The sequence below is a fragment of the Athene cunicularia genome, assembly GCF_003259725.1.
Source record: "Athene cunicularia isolate RWA chromosome 23 unlocalized genomic scaffold, athCun1 chr23_part1, whole genome shotgun sequence".
Classification (NCBI taxonomy): Eukaryota; Metazoa; Chordata; class Aves; order Strigiformes; family Strigidae; genus Athene; species Athene cunicularia.
This window is the reverse complement of record NW_020799130.1, coordinates 5,019,404-5,043,009: the sequence shown is the minus strand read 5'-3', so window position 1 is coordinate 5,043,009 and position 23,606 is coordinate 5,019,404. Positions and strand designations below refer to the sequence as shown.

Genomic DNA, 23,606 nt, shown 5'->3' with positions numbered 1-23,606 from the left:
TGGGTATATCTGTGGCCTAAGCTGCTTTTCAACTTGCAGCTAAAATGGGGCAAGACCTTCTGAAATAAATAATACATCGAATATGTTCTCACTCACAGCTGCCTCTTGCTGAAACCATGTCTCTTCTGTGGTTGATTTGTAATTTGAGGAAGGATAAAGTTGACCCATCTCACAGGCTTTTATTTGCGGTTTAAAGTGACTGCTAGTTACCTGTTTAAAGGTGTGCTATAAGGGCAAGTTACTTGTGTCCTTTCAACACTGAGGCTTGAAGAAGGCAGCAGCAGTAGGATGTGGTTGACTCACAGTCCCCCAAGCTCTCTGGCTGATGTTGCCTTCACCACAGCTTCTGAGCACCTGGTAGGCTTTAACCCATTCCTCACAAATCGATGTACACACTTAGGATCACCAGATAATTCAGGTGGAAAGGGAGTTGAGAACATGGTCAGCTAGGAGGTCAGCCCAGGTTACTCTGGCTTCTATCTAGTCTGGTCTTGGAAATTTTGCTTATGCTGCCTTTAGAAACATCAGAGTCACATTCCTAAGGGATGTGACCAGGTCTCACAGGAAGGCAGTGGCAGAATCATGAATTTCACAAGGGTGTTAATCCCTCTTGGCAAGCACACAGGAGCCACAGTTCCAAGTTTTCTTCCATAACCCAGAAGATATGGTTGTCTGCATCTTTATAATGATGAAAGCCAAGGCTTTCACTTAATCATCTGGTCCAGAAGCTGTGGTTTTACAAAGAAGTGCATGTTATGAGACACCTGATGAAAATAAAAAGCACAAGGTGACACCGTGGACTTACCCCAACAGCTTCCTGCATCTCTTGATTTTGTGCCGACCCCCTTTTGGGTAGGAGAGGCTGTGAGGGGGCACTGGTGACTCCAGCAGGACACAAAGTTTGTTATTAGGTGATTTTTTTATTTGTCTTGCTAACCGTCCAAGAAATGTCTGTAAGGAGAATGAAGTCATGCTTCGCCTGCCAGTGCTCCCCATGAGCGATCTGCTGCAATGATCTGCAGGGTCTGTTATATCAGGCATTGTTTTCCCAGTTTTTGCCCACTGCAGAGGTCCCACCAGCCGCACACATCCTGCTGGTGGGGTCTAGGCTGCATCACAGCAGGCATGCCCAGACCCTTCCTGAGTACAGAGGTGTCGTGAGCCGTGGGAGAAGGTGCAGAGCTCACCCCCTCCTGATGCCCCATGGTGGCTGCATCCCTGGGGGTGTCCTCCATCCCTGCACCATGCATGCTAACCCCTTGCTGGCTAAGACCTTCTCCAGCACCATCCATCCCTCTTCTTTCCCTTCCTCCCCTGTTCCACTCTGCACACAGCAGCCTCCTCCTGTTGTCATAACAACAAGCATCAGCCCATGTCGGCCATGCCAGCCCTTCCAGCAAAAACACATCCTCATGGGAGAACACACCAGCTCCGGGCCCCAAACCATCTGGCTGTGGTGGGGAGGAGGCCAAGCTCACCCCCAGGCAGAGAGATGGGGGGCTGCCTCGCCTCACCTGCACATTTTGCCTTGCATCATATTCCCCAGCACTTGGTGTAGGGCACACAGAGCTGTGCCCCGGCAGGTCTCTGCAGCCTCATTCATGCGCTGGTTTGCTGACACCCTCCTGCTCTCCCTGTGCTTGCCCACATCCTTCCCTCCGGCTGTTCGAGCCACAGCAAGGGGACGTGGGGCAGATGCAGAAGGGGGCACATCCCTGCCCAGCACCCCCCGGTGGGGCAGCTGCATACCTGCAGTGCACATCTGTGACCGGCTCCAGTGATTCCTCCTCCCCATCAGCTCCCCGGAGCCCCGATATCCCTGGAAGCAGGTCCCCTGACCCTCTCAGCCCTCGGGTCTGCTCTCCTCCCTGTATGACACAATCCCAATACGTAGCCCCCTGAGGCATGGGCAAGATCAAGCAAGACCAGCTCAGTGCAGATTAAGGAGTCCCATAGGCTCGCTGCAGCTGAGGACGTGCTTCTCTGAGGGGGACCAGGATCACAGGCACAGCCAGAGCTGCTCCTGAAGGCACCAGGGGCACTGGACATTCATTCTGTGTTCCAGGAAATCCATCAAATCCAAGGCATTTCTCCTTCTGGAAGCCTGTGGCCAACAACAGATTAAAGCCACTCAAGGCTAGACAGTTCAGAGCAAGAGGATGCTGCTACACCCAGAGGTATGTAGGAAACAGAGCAGCAAGATAAAACAACGAAGATCTGAAGTTTGCTTACAACTTTTCCATTCCTCACAAGCTTTGTGCGAGTTCCATTCAACCCAGACCCTCTATGCCAGGACCAGAGCTCAACACTCTGCTTAGTGGCTCTCAGCCCCTGTTCCCCAGATCTTTTTCAGCAAGCTCTGCCAGCTCCACTCTTTGGGGGAGCGTTTGCAGCCCTTTGCACTGATGCTGGAGTGGAAAAGCAAAACCAGAAACCAACCAAAAACTTGCTGGCAGGACTGGATCTTGGTGTGGACAGTTGCTTGTGCCCATCTCCACCCCATCTCGGCTTCAGTCTTGCTGCACCTCCCTGGAGGCATCCCTTCATCCCCATCCCCAGTCCTTTCCCCTCTGTTATTCCTCCCACACCAGCAGCTCCCTTTGGTGCAGTTCTGTGCGAGACTGAGGAGTGACTGAAAGTAGGTAAACTGATTTTTTTTTTTTTTTTTTTTTTTTTTTTTTTTTTTTTTTTTTTTTTTTTTTGCTAAAGCCATTCAGTTCACTCTCCACAAGCCTGTCAACTCTTCCCCCTGCTCTTCTTCTACATTTTTCAACACAGTACAGCTAAAACCCACCCCTCAGCTGGATAATCTGTCTCCTTCTTCAGCCAAGAGCCCTAGGAGAGGTCCAGGAGTGAAGATTTCTGAAGGTGCTTTTAGGCCTCCTTATAACAGGAATTCATCTTGCCAGGTTCTCAAGTCAAGCTCCCGAGCAGCTGGAGGCTGAGGCTGAACCTGGGGAGAAGACCAATTCACTATGGGACTCGGGTATTTCAAAAGAAGAGCAGAAATTTCAGCCTCCCAGAGAGAGGCACTGGTTTGAAGTTCCTCCAGCACTGCCACAACCTTCCCTGCGTCACACGGCTATCGGTAACGGCATCTCCCCGGGGGTAACCAGCCTGTAACATCAGCCAGAGGATTCTTAATATTGTGATACTGTGTTTGGCTTCCCAGGGGAGGAAACGTCTGGTCTCTGTGTCTAGAAAACAAAGACTCTTTAGGGGGAAGGAATTCCTTGGGACACCTGATTAATTGGAGCCACTCAGGAGATTCGTGTAAACCAAATTGGTTCCAGGTTGGGGAGATTAGCGGGGTTTAGCTGCAGCCTTCTCCAGACAGCTCTGGCTGCCTTTAAAGTGTCTCTGTTTTTAAGCATTGGAGAAACTATTTTTTTAAAAGGAAAAATCATTGCTCCGTTCAGTGGCTAAAGCACACACTGGAGGGGCTGGCAGCATATCTGGAACAAACGTCACCATCGCACGGCCTCCAGCCAAGGCTCGTTGCCTTCAACCACCATAAAGGAAAATACAAGGTGCTATTAGGGCAGTAAAGGACTCAGTCTTCCCCAGGCCCTGACTCTCTCACATCTCCCTAGGCCCACAGAGGCTCTTTGGATGCACGGACCAAAATGCTGGATTCACTTCTGCTCTGAGCACTCCCGGAGCGGGGGCAAGAGGGGGAGCCCCCTGGAGCAGGGGGGGGCAGAGCATAACCTACCTCCCAAAGCTTTTTAAGCCTTTCCAACATAGGAGAACCCCTGGGGAGATGTTACCCACAGCTCTGCATCTTTAGGCCTTGCTTTTGCATATGCTTTAACCCCGAGTTTTCTCATAGCCTTATGAGGAGGCCACTCTTACTGTCTGTGGTTGGGAAACTGAGGCACAGAGCAGGGATCTGCTCTGCCAGCTGAGTGCTGGGGCCTGGTCCACTCCTTCCTCTTGCATGACTGATGAATAAATTAAAAAAAAACCCAAAAACAAAAAAAACACCAACCCAAAAACAAAACCCCAAACAGTAATTGTTGCAAAGTTAGCCAGATCTCGGAGAGGAGTAAGGCAGAGGTTTGCACACTGCCACTAACACTTCTCCCTCCTCTCCATGCAGAAATGTGGCTTTTGTGAGACTAAATGGAGACCAGATGAGCTTCCCCACCCCTCCCCTCATCTCTCTCATCCAGCACAGCCACCGTGCTCAGAATCCAGTGCCAGAGAAGCCAACTATTCAGGCTGTGGGCTCTGATGTTTGGACAGGGAGCAGCTGGTTCTGCTGGCTGATGCCACCCCAGCTGCACGGTCACAGATAGAAATTGGATAGAGATTTCCTTCCTTGACCTATTTTGCAAAACCTCCCTCTGCCAGCCCCCCCCACTTTAGTTTCTGAACTTGTCTGCAAATGCCCATCAAAGGCTGGTCAGAGTGCTGGAGGCAATGGGGTGAAGATGAGCAGGTGGGAAGTTGCCTAGAGAGAACGGATGGGCTGAGGGCAGCCTGCTTCTCGGACAGACAGTTAGCAGGGGGAAATTACAGGCTTTTATTTTTTTTGCCCTTCTTTTTCTGAATGGTCACGGTCATCTCAGGAGCAGCACTGGCAGTGGACCAGCCTCAGGCAGACCTGGCTCCCAACACGTGATTTTTGCTGCACTTGGGCTTGCGTTAGCCAGAGAGCGTGGTCAGGAAGGTTGGGGTTCACAGGGGTGCTGGGGCACAGCGAGCCCCCGAGCTGCTCCCTGCTGGCAAGGTGAACAGGCAAAGCAGGACGAGGAGGGGGGCAGCTTCCCTCCCCGCCCCAAAATACCCTCTTCAGGGTGAATTCCTAAGGAAGGGGATGCCCCAGGCAGCGGGGCAGGCAGCACCCTGGCAGGGGCAGAGGAGGGACGACCAGACGTGTCCTGGAGGAGGAAGGGCAGTCTGGAGGGATGTGACAAGGAGGGAGTGAGGAAAGCAGCCCTCCCCGCTCTCGGGGGGGTCACGCTGCTCCACCCAGCAGCGGAGGGCCTGGCAAGACCCCCATAGGTATGCAGCCACCGCGGGATGCTGGGCAGCAGCCCAGGTTTGGGGGGATCTGGCAAGGAAAAGGCACCTCTTAAAAAAAAATCAAACCCAGCGATGGTGCCCGCAGATGGTCTCTGATCAGTGCACTGAATTGAGCCGGGCCTCTGCAGAGCCCCCTCGGAGCATCCACCACGTGCCTTTGCTTCACCACCTCTGCACGGCAAGGAGGAAATACTGAAAAAAATACACTCGTGGCACTTCTGTTAGAGCAGCACGTCACATGCAACTGGGGTGTTTCGGCAGCGACTGCTTGGGGCTGGGGGGGGCTGCAACTTAACACTGGTTTATCCAAATTTGCCTCCATCGTTTTACAACCCAGGTCCCTGACTGTGCTAAATAAAAATCAAAATTAAAGACTGCCAGTCATGCACGTAGTAATATGTTGGGACTTTAAAATTTATTCCAACATGCTATTTTTTTAAAAATACGCTCAGACTGAGCAGACAATCTGAGCTGTAGTAAAGGCAATATTATACTTGTAAAAACTTCTCATTCACAGTACAGATGTCATTTACAATAAGGGTCACAAACATCAAATACTGAGTATTTTTTCTTCTTTTTGTGGTTTTTTTTTGTTTTGTTTTTTTGTGGTTTTTGTTTGGTTTTGTGGTTTTTTTTTACATCAGACTGTGCTTTTACCTGCATTTTTTTTTGCACTGATATAACCATACAGACATTGCAAGATGCAAGTGTAGAAACTGGAGTTAAAATAAAATTACAGGCAAAACTACCAAATTACATTGTACGCTGTACATATTTACAGTACCTTTTTTGGAATGTATTGCCATTTTAAGAACATATAGAAACTTTCTACAGACTATTCCACTTACAGAATACATACACCTTTTAGAAAAAAAGGCAAATATTTATCTTACATGAGACCATGTATATTAAATTTGCGTACACATTATTATTATTATTTTTTACATTACATTTACTAAAGTGATCGTAAGTGCCATCATATCTCAGTAATGAAAACAGATTTGTTTTATGCCATCAGGACTGATTTTTTTTTTCTTTTTTTTTTTAATTTTTTGTAAATAATTTACAATATGGTTTTATTTGTAAATACTGTGCAATAGATGGAAATATTAAAAAAGAAAGAAAAGCACATGATGAAACCAAGTCAGCAAATGAAAAGCTATTGCAAGAACAGCAGAAAAGGGCTAGATCAAATTGTCCAGGGTTTTGCATGAAAATTGGAATAATTTTAATGACTTCTGCGTGACCAACTATATTGCTTGTTCAGGTGCTGCTTCTGTGGATTTAAAACAAAAACCAGGTAAAAGTGAAAGCTGTCTTAAGAGAAAAATCAACTCTTCTGCGTATTTTTTGGTGGAGGTGGAAGAGAAGCGATGGGGAGGTGGCCAGTTGTGGCTGCCATGGCTCCGGCAGAGTGGAGGGCCGGGGCCAGGAGGGCGCTGGGTCTCTTTGCCCTGGTTGCCCGCGGGCTGGCAGGCCCAGCCCCAGCTCCAGCTGCCTCCAGCCAGGCGAGCGGGCAGCACTCGCGGCAAACCCTGGCAGCTGGGACAGGGCTGGAGCGAGAGCGGGGTTTGGGTCTGGCCGGTGGCTGTTATCAGCCAGCCCGAGCACTGGCTGAGGAGTGTTAACTTTAGAGACAACAGGGTTGAAAATGTCACCTCTTAGGAGCAGGTGATGAAATACCTTTCCCAGTCATAAGCTGTAAAGTCACAGCTACTTCATCATTACTTTTAAGAGTTTCCTGCTGCAGTTCCTGGGTATCCAGCCAACAACCTGTGAATAATTAGAGCTGACAGAGAGCTGCTTCAAGGCACGGGGTCGTTTTGGGGAGCCAACTGCCCCCCTCTCCTCCTCCCATGGTCTGCTCAGTCCTGCAAGACACGGAGCTCTGTAACCTTGATAAAAGAACCTAAATGCATGCTTAAGCACAAAGAAGTTACTGAAACTCCAGAAATGCTTAAGCTTAAGCCAATGCACAAGTGCTGTATTAGCTCCGGCTATAAGGCTTGGTACTTAACATAACTGTTTCAAGGAGTTATTTAAGAGCATGGGCCAAGTCCTCCATGCAGAATGATTTCTTGGGTGCCAGAGCATCCGTTTGCCATTGAGTACCTGCGTTCATGGGAGCTACACAAACAGCTTACCAGGGAAGGAAATATCAGAGTAGGGTTTTGGCCAATTAACCAGCGACATAACAAAGAGGAGCAGCCAGTCTCTGGAGGTCACATGCCTTCATGGACTATAAATTTAAGAACCGCTTGCCATAAGAAAAGCAGGGGATTTTATTTCCACCCGCTGATGAAAAGGAAAGGCTGGGCTCTGATTTTTAATTTGCCTATTTGCATTATTAATACATTCTCTTGCAAATAATACTGCTAATTGCTCTGCAAAGCGTCTGTACGGATACAAACTTAGCCACCCCTGCAGCCCTTGTGAAAAGTAAATCAGGATTTATCAGCTCTAGTTTGCAGACAGAACAGACTCCTAGAGTGATACTAAAAGCCGTGACCTGCAAACAGCTTTCACCTCGTGTGACACTGGGAGCCAACAGGTGCTCCAGGTAGGGAAGGCAGCCACCAGTGATGGGTGGGTCTTCAGCCCCACTGTAAATAACACACGACTCTATGGAAATCGGTGGAGCTGCATCACTGTGCTCCTTGGCTGAGTATGAGGCAGAGGGGAGACACGATTTGCACAAGGTCACGCTATGATTTCACAGCAGGGCTGCCCCTCGGGGACGCCCGCCCTGCCCGCAGACGGAGATGCTGGTGCCGGCGCAGAGGAGGACGCCCTTCCCGCGGAGCTCTGAGCTGTCAGAGTGAGAATTAGCCCTTAAGTATCAATTTGTGTGTGTGTGTGATCCTTTTTGCCTATCCAATAGGCCATATTGCGCCCGTTAGGTATAGCATGAAGCACCATTTCACCCCAGCCAGAGCCTCCCCTGCCATGCCCACAGCCGCTCTGCTGAGAAGCCAAACTGGGCTGAGACTCGGCACAGCCTTGGGGTTTGGGTTTTTTGACCATCTCCTGAGTTTTCAGCGGTCCCCGCATACGCCCACTCCGTGGCTGCCAAGTGGTGGGTATGGGATCCGAGCAGGGTGAGCACCTCACTGCTGCGTGGCCCTTTCCCAAACTCCTCTCCCCGCTTTTTTTTGGCCGCAGGCGAAGGCATCTGGATGGTCGCACACACCAGCTGCCAGCCTGGATGCTCTGCAGCTGAGATGCAGAAAGCTTCAACTCATCTTGAGCTGCTGGAAAAGCTTTAAAAAATAATAATAATAATAATAATAATAGTAATAAAATCAACCGCAACAACAAAAGCAAGAAACCAATGTAGTGACTTCTGGGTTTTGTTGGGCTTTTTTCTTTTCCTCTGTTCAGAAATGACAGAATGAGGAAAAAAAAACCCAAAACATGCAAAGTTTCAACAGGTCAAGGATTAAAAATACAGTTACAGAAAGAAGCCGAGCAAATTTGATCTAGCCCAAAGCTCATGTCAAACGCACCTAACAAAACCAGGATGCTGAGGAGTGCACAACTGCTGCAATATTTTTATGTACAATTTTATATATATATATATATTTATATATATATATATATAAAAAAAAATTAAATACAGAAAGCTATCTTGGAATAATGTTAAGAGTGTGACAAGGGCAAGGGGTGAAAAAGTGGCAGAAGCCAGGAAAGTCAAAACTTTTGCTAGATTTGGTGGATGGTTTCCAGGGATGCCCACACCAAGCCTGGCGGAGCAGTCCACCGAGAGTCATCTTGACATTAAGCACACGCTTAAAGCCTGAGGAGGATTCAAACTTGTGCCTAAGAGTTTCACTGAACAGAGTTGCTATGGTGAGCTGAACTCCCGGCCCCTGCTCCTGCCATAGGATTTGGCTGGGTTTGAAAGCAGAACCAACTTCCAGGCTTGGGGCCAAAGGGGAAGATGGGAAAAAGGGAAACTTGATAAAAGTGCTAATTAAGGTATAAATGGGTTCTGGATGTTGTTTTGGTCAGTGTCACAGCCTTAATGTTATTTCCATGATATCTTCTTTTGTACTTAATTCCCTTTACAAGAAAAAAAAAAAAATCACAGAAGATTATTAAAAAATTTATATTATTTGCCCGTGAAACGGGAACAGTTCATAGCTCATCAAGTCTGGCAATGAAATATGTTTTCATTCAGGTTTTATTTGATCGCTTTTAATTTTTTTTAATTTTTTTTTTTTTTTTAAAAAGTGTATTACGTACCCGATAAACTGGAACAGCTCTGAAAGAAGAAAGAACTGGTCCACTGGTTAAATATTCATATATTTTTTTCTTTTTTTTTGTTAAAATAAAAAAAAAAAAAGAGGTTTGTACAGAGTCCATAGACCAGAAAACCCTCTGAAGTAGTAAAGAGCTTGCTGTCTGCTAGGGCAAACATGTATCGAACATTTGCAGTTTAAAAAGTGTGTTAACGTGACAGAGAGGAATGGCTCCATCGGGTCTCTCTGTATTTGGTATCGTATCTATTGGCAGTAGAGGCCATTGCTCTGCTACGGATGGTCATAGTTAAAAATTTGCTCTGGAAAAAGTTATTGTGCATGCATAACAAGCTGATTGCAAACATTAACCACTCAGCATCATAACTTTTTTTCTTCCAAAACACCAAAAAAGGGCCCATCTGCACAATAAGGACTACGTTTGCGACGTTCCGCTTAAATAAATAAATTAAATTAAAATAAGACACAGAGTTACAGAGCCGCAGGCATGCAAACGAGCAGAGCATAAACTACGCCTGCATCCCTAGAGCCCAACAAAGCCAAACCAGCCAGGATTGAGTGGGGATGGGATGGAGGGAGCGTGTCCGCAACTAAAAAAAATTACGGAGGAAAAATGGTTGCAAGGCTGAGTTTACTTCCACTTTTAAACCAAGGGAGGGTGTTTACAGAGGGCTTTCAAACCCCAGAAAAGAGGGGCTCTCAGGCACAGGCATGACTTTGCCAGGGCGATGTGGGGAGCATCGCGGAGCGGCCGTGCGCGCAGGGAGCGGGCGTGGGATGGAAGGATTAAAGCAAGCAGGAGGCCGGCTCGTCCAGCGAGAGACACCATTCCTGGCACTGGGTCTACATTTGATACATTCCTATGTTCTTGCAGTTAAATCTTTGAAAAAGAACCTTTTTTTTTTTTTTTTTTGTCCCTTTTTAGAAAAGTGCTTTGATGGGTTCTGCAGGAGGGAGGGATGCTCAAGATTCATTTTCTCATTTGAGTGACAATTTCTCTCGCTGTGAATGAACCTCCCCCTACTCAAGGAAGTGCTAGTTTCATTTACAAGTTCAGGGTAAACACGTTTTTCAAATGTAAAGCAGTCTCAACTGTTTAAAGCACAACCATAGGCAATCAGAGGGATGCGAGAAAAAAAAATACAAGCACTTTGCGAGAATTAAATAAAGCATGTAATAAATACGAATCATAAACTTCTGTACACAGGAGCAAGGGTTTGGTTTGTTGTTTTTTTTTTTAATCATTTAATCAATATAAAAAAGTTTTTCTGTTTTGTTTTTGTTTTCAGTGCATCTTCTTCCTCTTAAAATGCTTAACCCTTTCCTTTCTGCATCTCTCAGGCCCATAATTACGCACACCTAAATGGCAAAAAAGACAAGGTCTAACAAACCCCTTTCCGAAAAACTCTAAAAAAATATTCACAGCCTCAAACAGTTTTGTACATTTCAAGCAACAAAAGGTATAGAAAAAGGCACAAGTAACTGCATACATGTGGAGATAATACCAGACTGGGACAAAGAAAACCAGGAATCTTCCATGGGTTTGGTCATTCACTAGAGTGCTTCTTATAGCGATGATTATACTAAAGGAAATAGTGTTGAAAATGTCTGTTGATTTTACATAGGAAGCCTAAAGGTGGAACAGATGGTGGAGGCTTAAGCACTTCCCGTGTTTTCATCCACCTTTTTTTGAGTTTGACCTAAATCTGCGTGCTCTAGGTGTGGACTGCTCTTCCTGGAGGTTCCCCCTTGGCGACTGGGCTCTCCGGAGAGGTTTCTCCTCCGGACAGAGAGCGGTTGGGCATGCGAATGGCTCGATGAGGGCTCTGAGAGGCAGCCGGTGCTGCTGCTTCTGTCCAACGGCTGGGAGGGGAGATCTGAGATGAAAGTGCAGGATGATTCAAAAGAAGTGCTCGAGCTGCCAGATTGCTTCTTGCCCGTTTTTTTCAAGGGTTCTTCCCCACTTGTCGAAGGCTTTGGAGAGTGCTCGTCGGTTGTGCTGGGGCTGGCTGGGGATGCCGAGCGGCCTGCCTGCTCCGCGTGGCTAGACTCAGCGAACATTTTTACCCTGTATTCCTCCTGGTCTGTCTTTTGCTGAAGCTCACTAGTCCTCATTTTCTCTTCTAAGTAACCACTGCTCGTAAGCTCTGGGGACAGTGTGTATTTAGAAACCTTTGCAACCGGGGAGACAGATGCCGACGATGGCTCCCGTGGGACCTGCGGCTCCTCATCCCTCTTGGGACCCCGGCTGAACTCCGTGAAGCTGCTGCTGCCAGAGGCGAAGTATCCTGCTTGTAGGGACACAACTGAACTGGGCACCAAGCTGGGATGGGTGCTTGGCCTCGCCTGGACCATCTGGATGCCCCCAATGGGAATCATAGGGTATGGGGTCCTCGTAAGCTGCTGCGAATGCAACGGGAGATGGCTGAAGACATTCTCCTCCCCGCGGCTGGGACCGTGGACGTGTATTTCATGAGGTGCCTGCAAGGGTCTGGAGCAGACAGGCTGTGTGGCGCCAGGTGAACATGTTGGGCTTCGTGGTTCTATCTTCTGCACCGGAGAGGGAAAAGAAACAGCTGAATCAGTGCAAATGCAAGTTACAGCATGAGCATCATTAATGTTGACTATAAGGATTGGTTATGTTAACATTTTATTCTAATTTGAGGGATATCAATCAAATGAGGAAGATTTGGACCCCCAAAACTTTAAGGTAAGGAGCAACACAACCCACAGCATCTGCCTTCTGGGTACGCCCATGGTCTGTCGGGGCACAGATCCAGGGTTTTGGTTCAGGTTTGGATCATTACAAAATCACAGAACGGTTTGGGCTGGAAGGGACATTTAAAGCCCATTTGGTCCAACCCCCCTGCAGTGAGCAGGGACATTTTCAGCTCAGTCAGGTTGCTCAGAGCCCCGTCCAACCCGACCTTGAATGTTTCCAGGGATGGGGCATCTACCACCTCTCTGGGCAACTTGTTCCAGTGTTTCACCACCCTCATTGTAAAAAATTTCTTCCTTAAATCTAGCCTGAATCTACCCTCTTTTAGTTTAAAACCATGTCCCCTTGTCCTATTATCAGAGTTGCCTCTGAAACCCTGGCAGAGGACGCCAGCGCCAGCGTTTCCCGCCATCCAAGCTGCTTTGGATCCCTTTCAGTACATGGGGTTTCTGAGAGCCCAGAATAATTAAAGCAGGATTACATCCTTACAGATGATAACTGCAAGGATGTTTTGGACCAAGTAAGAGATAGCATTAACTCTCGTTTGACACAAAGCACACCCATCAGTGTGGTCCCCACCACCACCCTCATGGTGTGGTCTGTAGAAATCAAGGGTTAAGACCCTACCATTTTACCTTTTCCTCTTTCTCTCTCGGTGCTTCACATAGTTTCCTAATGTACATCATGGAGAGATATGTGGCTAAACAGAAATGGATTAATTAGTGATGAGGTTATAACTAAACCCCTAAACAGGACTCCCTAGAAGAGGAAGCAACAGAAATGAAATCAACTTTCCATTAAGATGGGGTTAGAATTTGAGGATTCACTGGAGGGTGTATTTCTTTATAGGATTATGGAGAATTGCCTGACCCTACAAGCTAGATCTCTATGAAGAGGCAACAGAGGAAAGCAGCAAGAGAACAGAAGAGAGAAAGCAAGAGTCACAGAAGATAGTGTATGCTGGGTCAGCAGTTACAAGCCCAAACACTTGCTAAATGTCACTTATCCACATGAAGCCTAGGCAGAATCACTACAGGGGTGCTGGGAAACCCCCAAACAAATCACCTCAGTAATGCAACTGTATAGAAGGAGAGACTACCTACTGCAAAAGGCAGTGCGAAGAGAGGTGGTCATGGTCAGGCCTGACGCACAGACTTGGTAGAAAGCCTTACAGTGAAGCTAAGTGAAGATTGTCTCTAAGCTTCTAAGCAATGCACAGGGCACCAGTTTTGAGCACAGAGCTTGGTTTGGGATCTGATAAATCTACCTCTGATCTTTCTGTTTTCTTGTAGCCTTACCAGGAATGTAATTTTGCAGTGAAAGCCCAGCTGTTCATCTCACTGATAAATGGAAAGTTTCCCATTCGGGTCTTTATTGTTGCTTTGAAGGCACAAAAGAAAAGCAACAGTGGTGACTTTGGCTGCATGAAAGGAGCAGGAAAATGGAACAAAAGGTTATGTATGTGACAGCGTAAGTTAAAAAGTGTGAATGGGCAGATAAGCAGGGGTCTACAATATTGTCTCCTACTATGGACTAGGGAGCTCAGGGGATTTGCTTCAAGCAGAGGCAGTGGGCAGTTTTCCTGACAGAGATGCTTCAGAGTTGAAGAACTGAGGTTTCCACAGCACTGAGATTCACCAGAAGAATTTAATTGACAGGAAAGGGAAATAACATTAAAGTAAGAAAAAGTTTGGACCTGAAACAAAGGATAGTCTCTGAGAAGGTAAGACAAACACTCATAGTGGAAAGCAGAAGGAGGGCAGGACCAGAAGACTGTACGTTATCATAGACGTGGAAGAAACGCACACTGGGCAGCGTGGCTCTTCTGGAGAAGACCTGGGTCAGCATCTGCCAGGACAGGTTCTCCAGGGGTTGTATAAAGGCCTCTCTCTTCCCAGTGCAGTCCCTAAGGGCTTGAGTGTCTCCTCACAGCAGTTTCACAGCAGAGCAACTCCAGCAACTGAATCTCATGTTCATCAGCATAAATTACAGGAGAGCCAGGCACTTCAGTAGAAATGGGAAACATTCCACCAAACCCGACGTCTAATTTGCCTGTAGCAGTGGGAGGAACATGCAATTTTCCTTTACCCATTGGATTTGATATGTCCAGCAGAGAGATTAAATAACTTTCTGGACCCAGTGGGAAACACCTCTCTGTGCTGAAGAGAGAAGCGAGATGAAATCAGAGATGTCCAAACAAACATTTCTCAGCAGTTAATCTAACAGAGTTGGCTGTGTATGCACATAGCCCAGGAGTCAGCAATAGAGTGCAATGGTTAGTTCAGATCTGGTTCAGGTCACTGACCAGTGAAAAATGGTCACAGCTTCTTCCCAGCTGGTGAAATCTCAGAAATGGGTATGAAATTCCCAGGGGAAAAAAAAAAAAAAAAAGCCTCTTAGTTATAACTAGTCATTATTAACCAGTCATCCTTCCTGCTTGTCTCAGCAGCAGACTGGTTGGGTCAGGAGTGTAAATAACCCCTTGGAGAAGGGACAACTTTATTTCTCTTCAACTGAGACGGGCAGGACCAAAATGGGTGGAAAACCCATTGCTGTCCACTGTCCCTTTCCTCTGGGTTACCTGTGACATCGATCAGAGTCAGTCACCACACACTTCTGCATTGCAACCTTCATTCAAAAACTTATCAGAGAATGTACTGCAGGGACTAGAAGGCAAGAGGGGCTTGAACTTACCAGCTTGGACTCATAGAGCTGTACGTTTTTGCCAAAGAACCTGTGAGGTAGAGGCATCGAAGATAATATCCCATGCTGGGCTTGATATGAGCTCTGAACTTTGTCATCTGCTGCTGATTTGCTAGTACCAGGCAAGTCCTCTTTCCCAGGGGATGGATACCTAGACGACTCTGAACAGCCTGGAGACAAGACTTTCTTCAGCGATAAATATCTGACTGATGACATCTCTCTGCTTGGTGACGAGTGCCTCACAGGGGAGACTTCTCCTTCTGGTGGAAGGTATGTTCTTGGGGACAGCTCTCTTCTGGGGGAAAGATGCCTGCTGGGCGACAGCTCAAGTCTTGGTGACACGCATCTCAGTGGAGATGCCTCCCTCCTGGGAGAGACACGCTGGCAAGGAGACAACCCTCTCCCTGGAGACAGGCACCTTAGAGAAGACAGTTCTCCAGTTGGTGAAAACCGTTTCGGTGAAGTTTCATTTTTGGTTAATAGGTGCTTTCTTGCTAGCATTGGTCTGCTGCTGCCACCACCTCTGCCAGAGTCCTGGCTTGGAGACCACCTTTTTCTTGGGGAGGTGTCTTTTGAGGTTGACAGGTCCATAACTAAGGACATCTGTGGCCTTGTGACAGACTCTCTTTCAGCAGAAGCCAATTGTTCGGTGGAGGTCAAAGCTGGTCTGTGGAGACTCAAGAAGCTGTGGCACACAGCAATGTCACTGCTGTCTGCTGACCACTTTGTTTCCAGCCCTGAGGAGGAGGCCTGCTGGCCTTCTCCTGATTTTTGGCTGCTGGAAACAGTTTCTTGGGCTAAGGACAATGCTATTTCAGTGCCTTCCTCTTGAGAAGATGGAGAGCCACCTGAAGAGTGCATCGGGAGGGTGGGATGTTTGCCTTCCGGCAACTTTAAAGGTGGCTCATCTTGGCTCTCCTCTTCCTCCTCATCTTCCTCATCTTCATTGTCATCATCATCATCAGATTCCTCTAGGTCTGAAAACTGGTGTTCCTCAATTGGCTCAGATCCCTCCCGCCCCTCAGAGTCCTGGAATAGGTCTTCACTGGTTCCTGAGGGATGGGCAAACACAAAAAAAAAAGTGTAAAAGACACATACAGGGACTATTTTTGTGCTAAATCTGCTCAAAAGTTCTAAGGGGACATCAGGAGAGAGGACCTGGCTATTTCCTAGATCTGATCAGCTTGTGCTTTGAAGTCTGCACTCTTGCCCTCTATGCCAACTCCACTCCTGAAGATCCCAGTAGATCCCAGTGGATCCCACCATTCCTCCTGCTCAACCCTAATTTTACTTCCAGCCATTGCTCTGTCAACACACGCAGACATCGGCCCCTGCTTTTGCTGTGTACATTCACACACACTCTGCCTGCCTTTCTCTAGAAATGCAAAAAAAGGCTCTTAAATAGATGAGAACAGCAGCACTATCATCCTTTGGTGGGCTTTTTATGACTATTTGTTGCAATGGTGCCTACAAAATATCTACAGCTGCCAAGATACAGGGAAGTTGCTGGGATGACTGCTCCCATCCTTCACACGTTGAGCCTTTTTCTGCCTAGATTATGTGACAGTTAAACATTAGCAAGACAAGACTTTTATTAAAAAGCAAACAATAGGGTTGAAAGAATCCCTGTGAATTTTCCCTTATTTTGATAAATTCTAGCTATAACACAGACAATTCTTTCTGGCAGAGGTTTTTGCTGTCTGTTGAAGGCCTTGCACAGGGATGCGTTGTTAATAAGTGCTTGTAAACAGTGAGTACTATACAAAGATCAACTGCGAAAGGACTTGAAATGTATCTGCTGATAAAAACAGAGCATCTCTCTCATACTTTAAGGGCAAGCAGAAGCTTTCTGAGATTGGTACCAAGCTCCCAAGCAGATCTCTGCCCGCTCACCCACTGCTCTGCTCTGCGCCGAGAAAAATCTGCATTTCCCCACGGCAGATGTGCAGAGATCCTGGCAGAAATGTGAGCTCAGGCTGAGGAGGTCCATCGGGAACAGCCACTGGATGTCACTGTAGCTCAACAAAATTCTACTGTCAGGAGGCTTTCCTGCAAGTCCCCACTGCTCTGGAGGGGCTAATATAACACCAGTTTCTCAAACTCTGTGCCAAGCACCGAGTCGATGGGTGCAGAGCTGCTGGGACATGCTTGGTCCCCGTCTTTGGAAGGAGAGAGCCTGGATGCTGCTCTGACACCTGCACGAAGCTGGGTAACTCACTGCAGCACTGCTGGCCTCTTTTCCCCATCAGTTCAGCCTAGGACACTGTTTCTCCTCTGATGAACACTGAAACGGTTTTCCATTTAGAGCTGCCATCTGTCAGCGGGACAAGCTGGAGGGAAAATTAAACGGAACTGACGCTGAGGCTGGACCACACCTGCCAGCAGCAGGCAGGGTGGTTTGCAGAAGGGGACATGGCCACACAGTGAGAAGTCACTGTGATCTATGGATGGAAATTCTGATTTTGTTTACTTTGAATAACAGGGCCTTACTAGTAAATGTTCATGAAATATTTGTCATCACTGGTGAAACAAGACATCTATTTTACCATGGCTGATTATCCATTCAAGAGTCAGCCTGAAATGCATCTCATTTTCTCCCCACCCTGTTTAAAAAGTATCTGTTAACTAGTCCATAAAGCCAGACCTACTGCAGAACTCATACAGCATCAAGTCGAAGCCAGCGGCTCTCCCCCGTGAGGCTGACCTGCAGTGTGAAATGCCTGTATTATGATGGTATTTGCTGGGCCCGGCATCCAGTGGCGGGTTGTTTGCAAACTCCCAAAGGAACCGAGTTCAGAACAAATATTATTCCAAATGACCAGTTCTCCCAGCTGTAGGGTGAACTGTGCATATTTCTTGCTTGGAAAAGGAATTAATTTCAGTGCCAGGGTTATGAGCTAGTCCCTGTCTCTGGTTTTGGGGTTTGACATCCATGGGCTTCAGGATGGACAGGCAGCTCCAGCCTCAGCCTCCGCTGCGTGGCTCTGAGCCCTGTCCTGTGTGGTCTCCTCTTCTGGCCCGTCACACACAGACAGGCGCTGGCCAGGACAGAGAGCAAGGTCACAAGTATGGAGTGAGGGAAACATGAAGCCAGCTCCGCACTGGAGAGTTGTTTGCATTTGCCACCAAGGGAAACATTTCAGTGAGTCCTGGGACAGCCCAAAGGGGATTTGCTTTGGCCTCCTAACACGCTTCCTGCGGGCAGAAAGAGAGCTCAGACCCGAGCCCTGGCTTCTTGCAAGTGAAATGCATTTTGCTGAGCTAATGGGCAGAGAAAGGGCAAGTCAGGAGAAGAACGAGAGGGAGGGAAGGGAGAGATGGAGGAAGGGAGAGGCAGCTAGTGAAAATGTGCCCTGTCAATGGCTTTGTCTGAGGGTTGCATCTCGTGTTATTCTAAGGTTATTCTACCAAACCGGTGCCACCACACCAAGCAAAAGCAATGCAGGAGGGAAGAATTATACTCCAATCTCCTTTTATAGTAACACCCCTTACTTTCTCCTGCCCCTTAAATAGAAATAAAAACAATCAAGTGAAATATAACTCCAGTTTTAAAATAATCCATGGAGTTTTAGGAACTGCTGTTCCCTCCCCGCCTGCCCCCAAAGGAAAGCACAGCAATCTTCCTGTGCTGGTTTGTGTCACATGGAAATAATTTTTATTTTTTTTTTTTAAATTAAAATCGTCCTTGCTACGCTCTGTTCTGAGACTCTTCCCAGAGAAAAGAGAAGACACTCTGTGGTTACAGAGGGGAAGGCTCCTTGCAACCCGCTACTCTGAGAACAGGGATACAGCTGTGATCTCTGATTCCTTGTGCACCTTTCTGCCATTTTAATGTTATTTTCTCATCCATCCAAATAGCCCCAACAATTACAGTACAATATATGATTTTTCTGACCATCTTCCCAGCTGCTTTATTTAGTATTTACTTGGCATTTGTGAGCAATGGGCCTCCTTACTCATGAGGCAGAATATTTGAAATTTCAGCAGAAGTCCAGTGTTGGCTTTAACCAGGTGAAAAAGAAACTGGAAGGAAAAAAAGGAAACGTCCTCTGATACCACACCTTCCCATTTTCACCTTTCTCCATCCCTTCCTGGCAGACTGTCCCCCTTACACAAACACAAATGGTCTGCATCAATGGGAGGAAATGGGGACTGTATATTTTTTGTAATTCTAAAATTACACGGATTGCTTGCATAATGCAATGAAGCCCAGACAGCACAACACATTCCAGTGAGCAGCTGCACAGCCAACAGCAACAATGGGAGAGGAGTCCCTTCTGAAAGCTGATGGGTCCTGCCCGCTGCAGTCCAGGTAGGCCCTTCCTTGCTGGGCTTAGCAGTGTCCAACCACCACGAGTTCAGCCACAAGCAGGCAGGGACCAAGGATTTAATGATGGCCAAAGAAGAAGTCCCGCAGCTGAGGGTCCCATCCTTTCTGCTGAGTGCTCTCCCAGCTGACCTTGGGTGCAAGGCAAACTTTTCTTGGGATTTTGTTTAGACCTAGACCTACTCTTTCCATGAGGCCCAAGGCTGAGACTAGCTCAGCCGCATCACCTGCCAGACCTCCATTTTCACAAGCAGAGTGCTCCCACCAGCTGACAGCCTTGACAGGCTTTCACATCACTTGCACAACAACACACTGCTGGGTGCACTACTATTAACCCTGTATGAGCCCAGGATGAATGACTGAAGGAAATCATGAATGAAAGCAATCCGCTGGACTGGTGAAATGAGCCCTTGCAGTTCTGTCCTCAGGCACCTGCAATTACCTGTAACATAAATAGGACTCCTGATTTGCAGGTTTTTAAAAGTGACACTCAATTAATATGATTCATTAGTTCTAATTAACTATAATGGAAAGGTTTAAAATAACAGTTTTTCTTTTCAGAATCATGCAACCAACATTTCAGGAGCCACTTTCCTCTTTCCCTGTCTAGCTTTGATCTGCAGAAGCATTACCAACAGGTGATAGAACAGCAGGGAGAGATTTCTAGAGACCATCAGCTAATCAATTACTTTGAGTTGCTGGGCTGAAGGAGTTCTCCAGCGATCCCACATGGGAGCAGCCTCCACTGCTCACACCACACCAACACTCTTCCCTTGGGGCGGCTACTGCAAAATCCCCGGCCAGGTTTTCTTTTGGCCATGTCCTCCTTTGGAAAGGCCGTGGCCAAGTACAGCGTGTCTCTGCCTGATGGAAAGGTTGCTCTGAAGAGCTGGAGAAAAGCCAAGAGTTCTAGCAGATTTAAAAGGAAGAAAGCCATCCCTCGAGGCAGAGTGGCACACCTTTTGACAGGACAGATAGCCTTAGTGGGATGTTTATTCTGTGTAGCCTGGGTCCATCCCTGTGCATGTCAGGAAAGGCACTGTGAAAGGGGGCACGGGTGTCTGGTAAGACCATAGGGCTCGCTCTTCTCCCATGTCCTCATCCCCTGACCACCCAAGTGACTACACCTGGCCTGATCCAGAACTGAAGTCTGAAAGATCGTGGTACCACTGCACAGGGGGATCACTGGGGTCTGGGACTGGTTAACCAGTGGGACTTCTCAGATATCTCCTGCAGGTTCTCTGCTGGCAAGTTGAGTCCTGGTCTGTTCAGTTCAAGGACAGTGGCATCAGCCCTCCAAGCCATATTTGTCCCAGGACAGTGACACAAGCCGTGCAGCCCCATCGGATCGCTCTGCATCTGTACCTCTGTGCCTCCAAAACAGGGTGGCCACAGCCAACCTCTTCTGAGGGAATATTCATTCCCAAACTGGGCTCAGCAATTTTTCTGGAAGTGTGGTGATGGCCTGAGACACAGATGTCTTGTTGATAGCTCCTGCAGTTTAAGTTGAAACGATGGTGTGCCAGTGCCTGCAAATGTCCTCAGCACAGTCTAATTCGTGTGGAAATACCTCAAGGACACAGCACACTGCAGGGCACAGCACTGCTGAGCTTCGCTATCTAAAAACTGAGAGTTAAAGCACCTTGGAGGGTCCCAGCAGCCAGGGCTGCCCAGCAGGCACAGCCTCCCCAGCCCTGTGAACCACCTGCACCGCAAGTCCCGCAGCACGAGGGGCTGCAGCCTGCAGCAGGGCAAACCCCGTTCCCACCAAGGGCTGCGCAGGGAGATGCACTTAGAGATTTTTAATTACCTGTGAAGCAGGAATCATGTGACACTGCCCATGTCCCAGGAACCAGCCCCTCTCCCAATAAAGCTCTGATGGACTTGACCCCAGCAGGGGACCAGGGTGATAAGCGCTGTTTGTTGTTCCTGCCGAGTTAACATTCCCTGGCTCACAGTGCCGTCTCCAGAACTTGCTCAGCTGATGTTCACTTTATAAAAATAACTGTGGCGCCATGTGTTTTATGAAATTCATTTTAACCCATTGTCAACAAACCCTTGTGGGCTGTGGCAGAATGAGTCCCAGGGACGGTGGAATCAAAATTGTTTGGGGTGAGACAGGGGGATGAAACAGGAAACAGGGGGGAAAAAAAAATTGCTAAAGACAGCCACAAGAGCTGCTTTCATACTGGGATTTCTGGGGTGGCAGCCAGGAAGGGTCAGTGGTGTTCTGACCAGCCTGCAATGCAATGCAAACAGAAAACACCACCCTGCTCTGTGGCACTAAGTAAGTGTTTTATCCAGGAATAAACGCACTGTGGCAGACAGACCTGTGCGCCCAGAGCCTCTCCTCCCTCTCTAGCTGGTATGTGCTGTGCTTCCTATAAACACAAACAACCCGCTGAACACAAATGCAGATGACCCAAAATTTCATGAGGACCTGAGATTTGCTACCCCTAAAGCTTCTTCCTCATCATTCCTGCGCTGCGGCTCCAGCCCTGAATACTCAGGGTCTTGCTAAAGGAAACAGAATAACAATCGTAAAAACATCTAACTGTTCTCTGGAGACACATAACCTAACCCTTCACAGCTGTCAGAGCGTAGCCTCCAATAATTTGGGAAAAATATCTTTTTCTAGCTCAAACAGCTAAGTATACACCAGACTTCCCCATGTTCCTTCATCTCCCAGCTTGGAGATCTTTATCATCTTTCCCTCAGCATTTCTGACAGTCAGGAGTGCTTATGGTCACCACACTCCTGCCTGATGCTGCCCAGCCTCCAAAGAGATCTGCTTCTCGGGATGACTTCAGGGAAATTCAGCTGCAGATACTATAAACCAGGGCGGAAATTACTAAGTAAGAGAGTCATGCGTCCCTCTCAAAGAACAGGCAGACGCCTGAATTTACAGAGCCTTGGACAGATTTTGTGTGTTTGTGCATAAGGAGATGAAAGAAATAAGCAGGTGAGTCAGGGTAAATATATCTTCTTGTAAAGCACTCAGAATAATGCCATTAAATGTCAAGGCACTATGTTATTCTAGTTTTGCTGGCTCTTTCCCTACTGAGAAATCTTCCAGATCATTTCTGACCAGGTTGATTCACCATCACCCTACAGATGTAAAAGATCCACGACAGTGAGGGATGAGGGAAGCAGCTGCCCCCACGCTGCTCACACCCCATCCTGGTATGCTGAGGTCTCCAGCAGTGGTGCAGGGTCCAGGCTGGGTCTGCCTGCGGAGATGGGAGCAGCTCATGCACGCACCAGTCCCTCGGACGCAGCTCGGGTCTGCACTGCTAATTTGGAGTCTCCTGGGATAAGCCAAATACAATAAGATGGGCAGGTCTCTATTAGATGATCTTTACGGAAAAGTCTTTCTCTGGAGGCCCTTTCAGGGGGAAGGTATCCCCCAAATCATTCATAGCCCTCTATTGCTGGAGTGTCCCCCTCTGCAAGAACCTCACCACAGCCTGCAAAGGCCACGCACCAAAGGGTCAACCCTGTGCTCACACTCAGCACTTCAGCTCCAGTAAAATATGCGGTCAGACCCTAACCAGGGGGCCCAGGACTGATTTTTCTCCTTCACCCAGCAGACTGTGCTTGCAGCAGAGAAGTGGGGGCTCATGAGGCTCATGCAAAGCATCCTCGGGAGTGGGTCTTTCTGCTTCAGAGACTCCCTCTTCCACCAGGAGAGACCCAGGCTCTTCCAGAGCATGGCAGTCAGGCTCCTGACTCCCTACTAGAGATACCCCAAAATACCAAGAAGCACCTTCTCACGCCACAGATCCACTATTTATTATTATGCATATAGCCCACATGCAGAGTGCTGGGCCAAACGCAGGATGCTCCCCACTCGTCTGTTTACTCCTGCCTCTTCTCTGCAGCCAGTCAAAATACTTCAGACAAACACGCACAACCCCCAGCATGGAGACACGGGCTCACAGACCGTCCCACAGATGCAGCCTCCCAGGATGGCCCCGTAACCCACTCCATGAGAGCAGAAATCCCCCCTTGGGTGCTGGAAGGAGCCTGGGGTGAACAAAACTGCTCCAAATCTTTGAAAGAATGATCTGCAGAGCACGTCTCCTGCCTGAATGGATACTGCTCTCTCTTAGCAGTAATAGCAGGTTTATAATGTTGGAAGATTTTACCTTCTTCGGCTTCCAGATCCACCAGTGAAGATACCAACACGCCCATCTCCTGACATTTTTTGCTGTGGGCCTTTGACTTCATATGTTTAGTCAGATTCCCTGAAAAGAAGCAGAGAACATATTTTGGTCAATATAGCTCTTTTTTTTCTTTTTTTTTTTCTTTTTTTTTTTCTTTTTTTTGTTTCTTTTTAAAACTCAGCAGCAACAAGTTAATAATTTGGCTCTGAACCAGACAAAAGAGGCCTCTGACTCTCCCCAAACCCCTATCCATTGCAAATACCCTGTGACACAGGGCTTTTGTTCCTTTACTGCTGCACAGGGGTGGGAGAGGAGGTGCTGGCAGGACTGTGTGACCTTTCAGGTGTTGTGTAACCTGAAGAAACTGTTGGGGTACACATTTGGGGGGGGGGGAAGAAAAG

The 23,606-nt window shown here is 47.7% G+C and overlaps 1 protein-coding gene across 3 annotated transcripts in view; it reads right to left on the bottom strand.

The window, feature by feature from the left end:
- Nucleotides 1–5,693: 5,693 nt before the first annotated feature.
- Nucleotides 5,694–23,606, bottom strand: part of HIVEP3 (human immunodeficiency virus type I enhancer binding protein 3) — a 99,551-nt gene continuing 81,638 nt past the window's right edge. Inside the window, exons 6-9 of one of the 3 annotated variants that reach the window (XM_026863275.1) lie at nt 23,188–23,286; nt 14,704–15,764; nt 12,645–12,709; nt 11,730–11,840 (exon numbers count right to left, since the gene is read on the bottom strand). In XM_026863275.1, coding sequence (XP_026719076.1) covers nt 12,692–12,709; nt 14,704–15,764; nt 23,188–23,286 — 1,178 coding nt within the window. In that variant the 3' untranslated portion in view covers nt 11,730–11,840; nt 12,645–12,691. Of the gene's footprint in view, nt 11,841–12,644; nt 12,710–12,731; nt 13,430–14,703; nt 15,765–23,187; nt 23,287–23,606 lie in introns of those variants that run through there. The other 2 variants (XM_026863273.1, XM_026863274.1) reach the window with 2 other exon arrangements.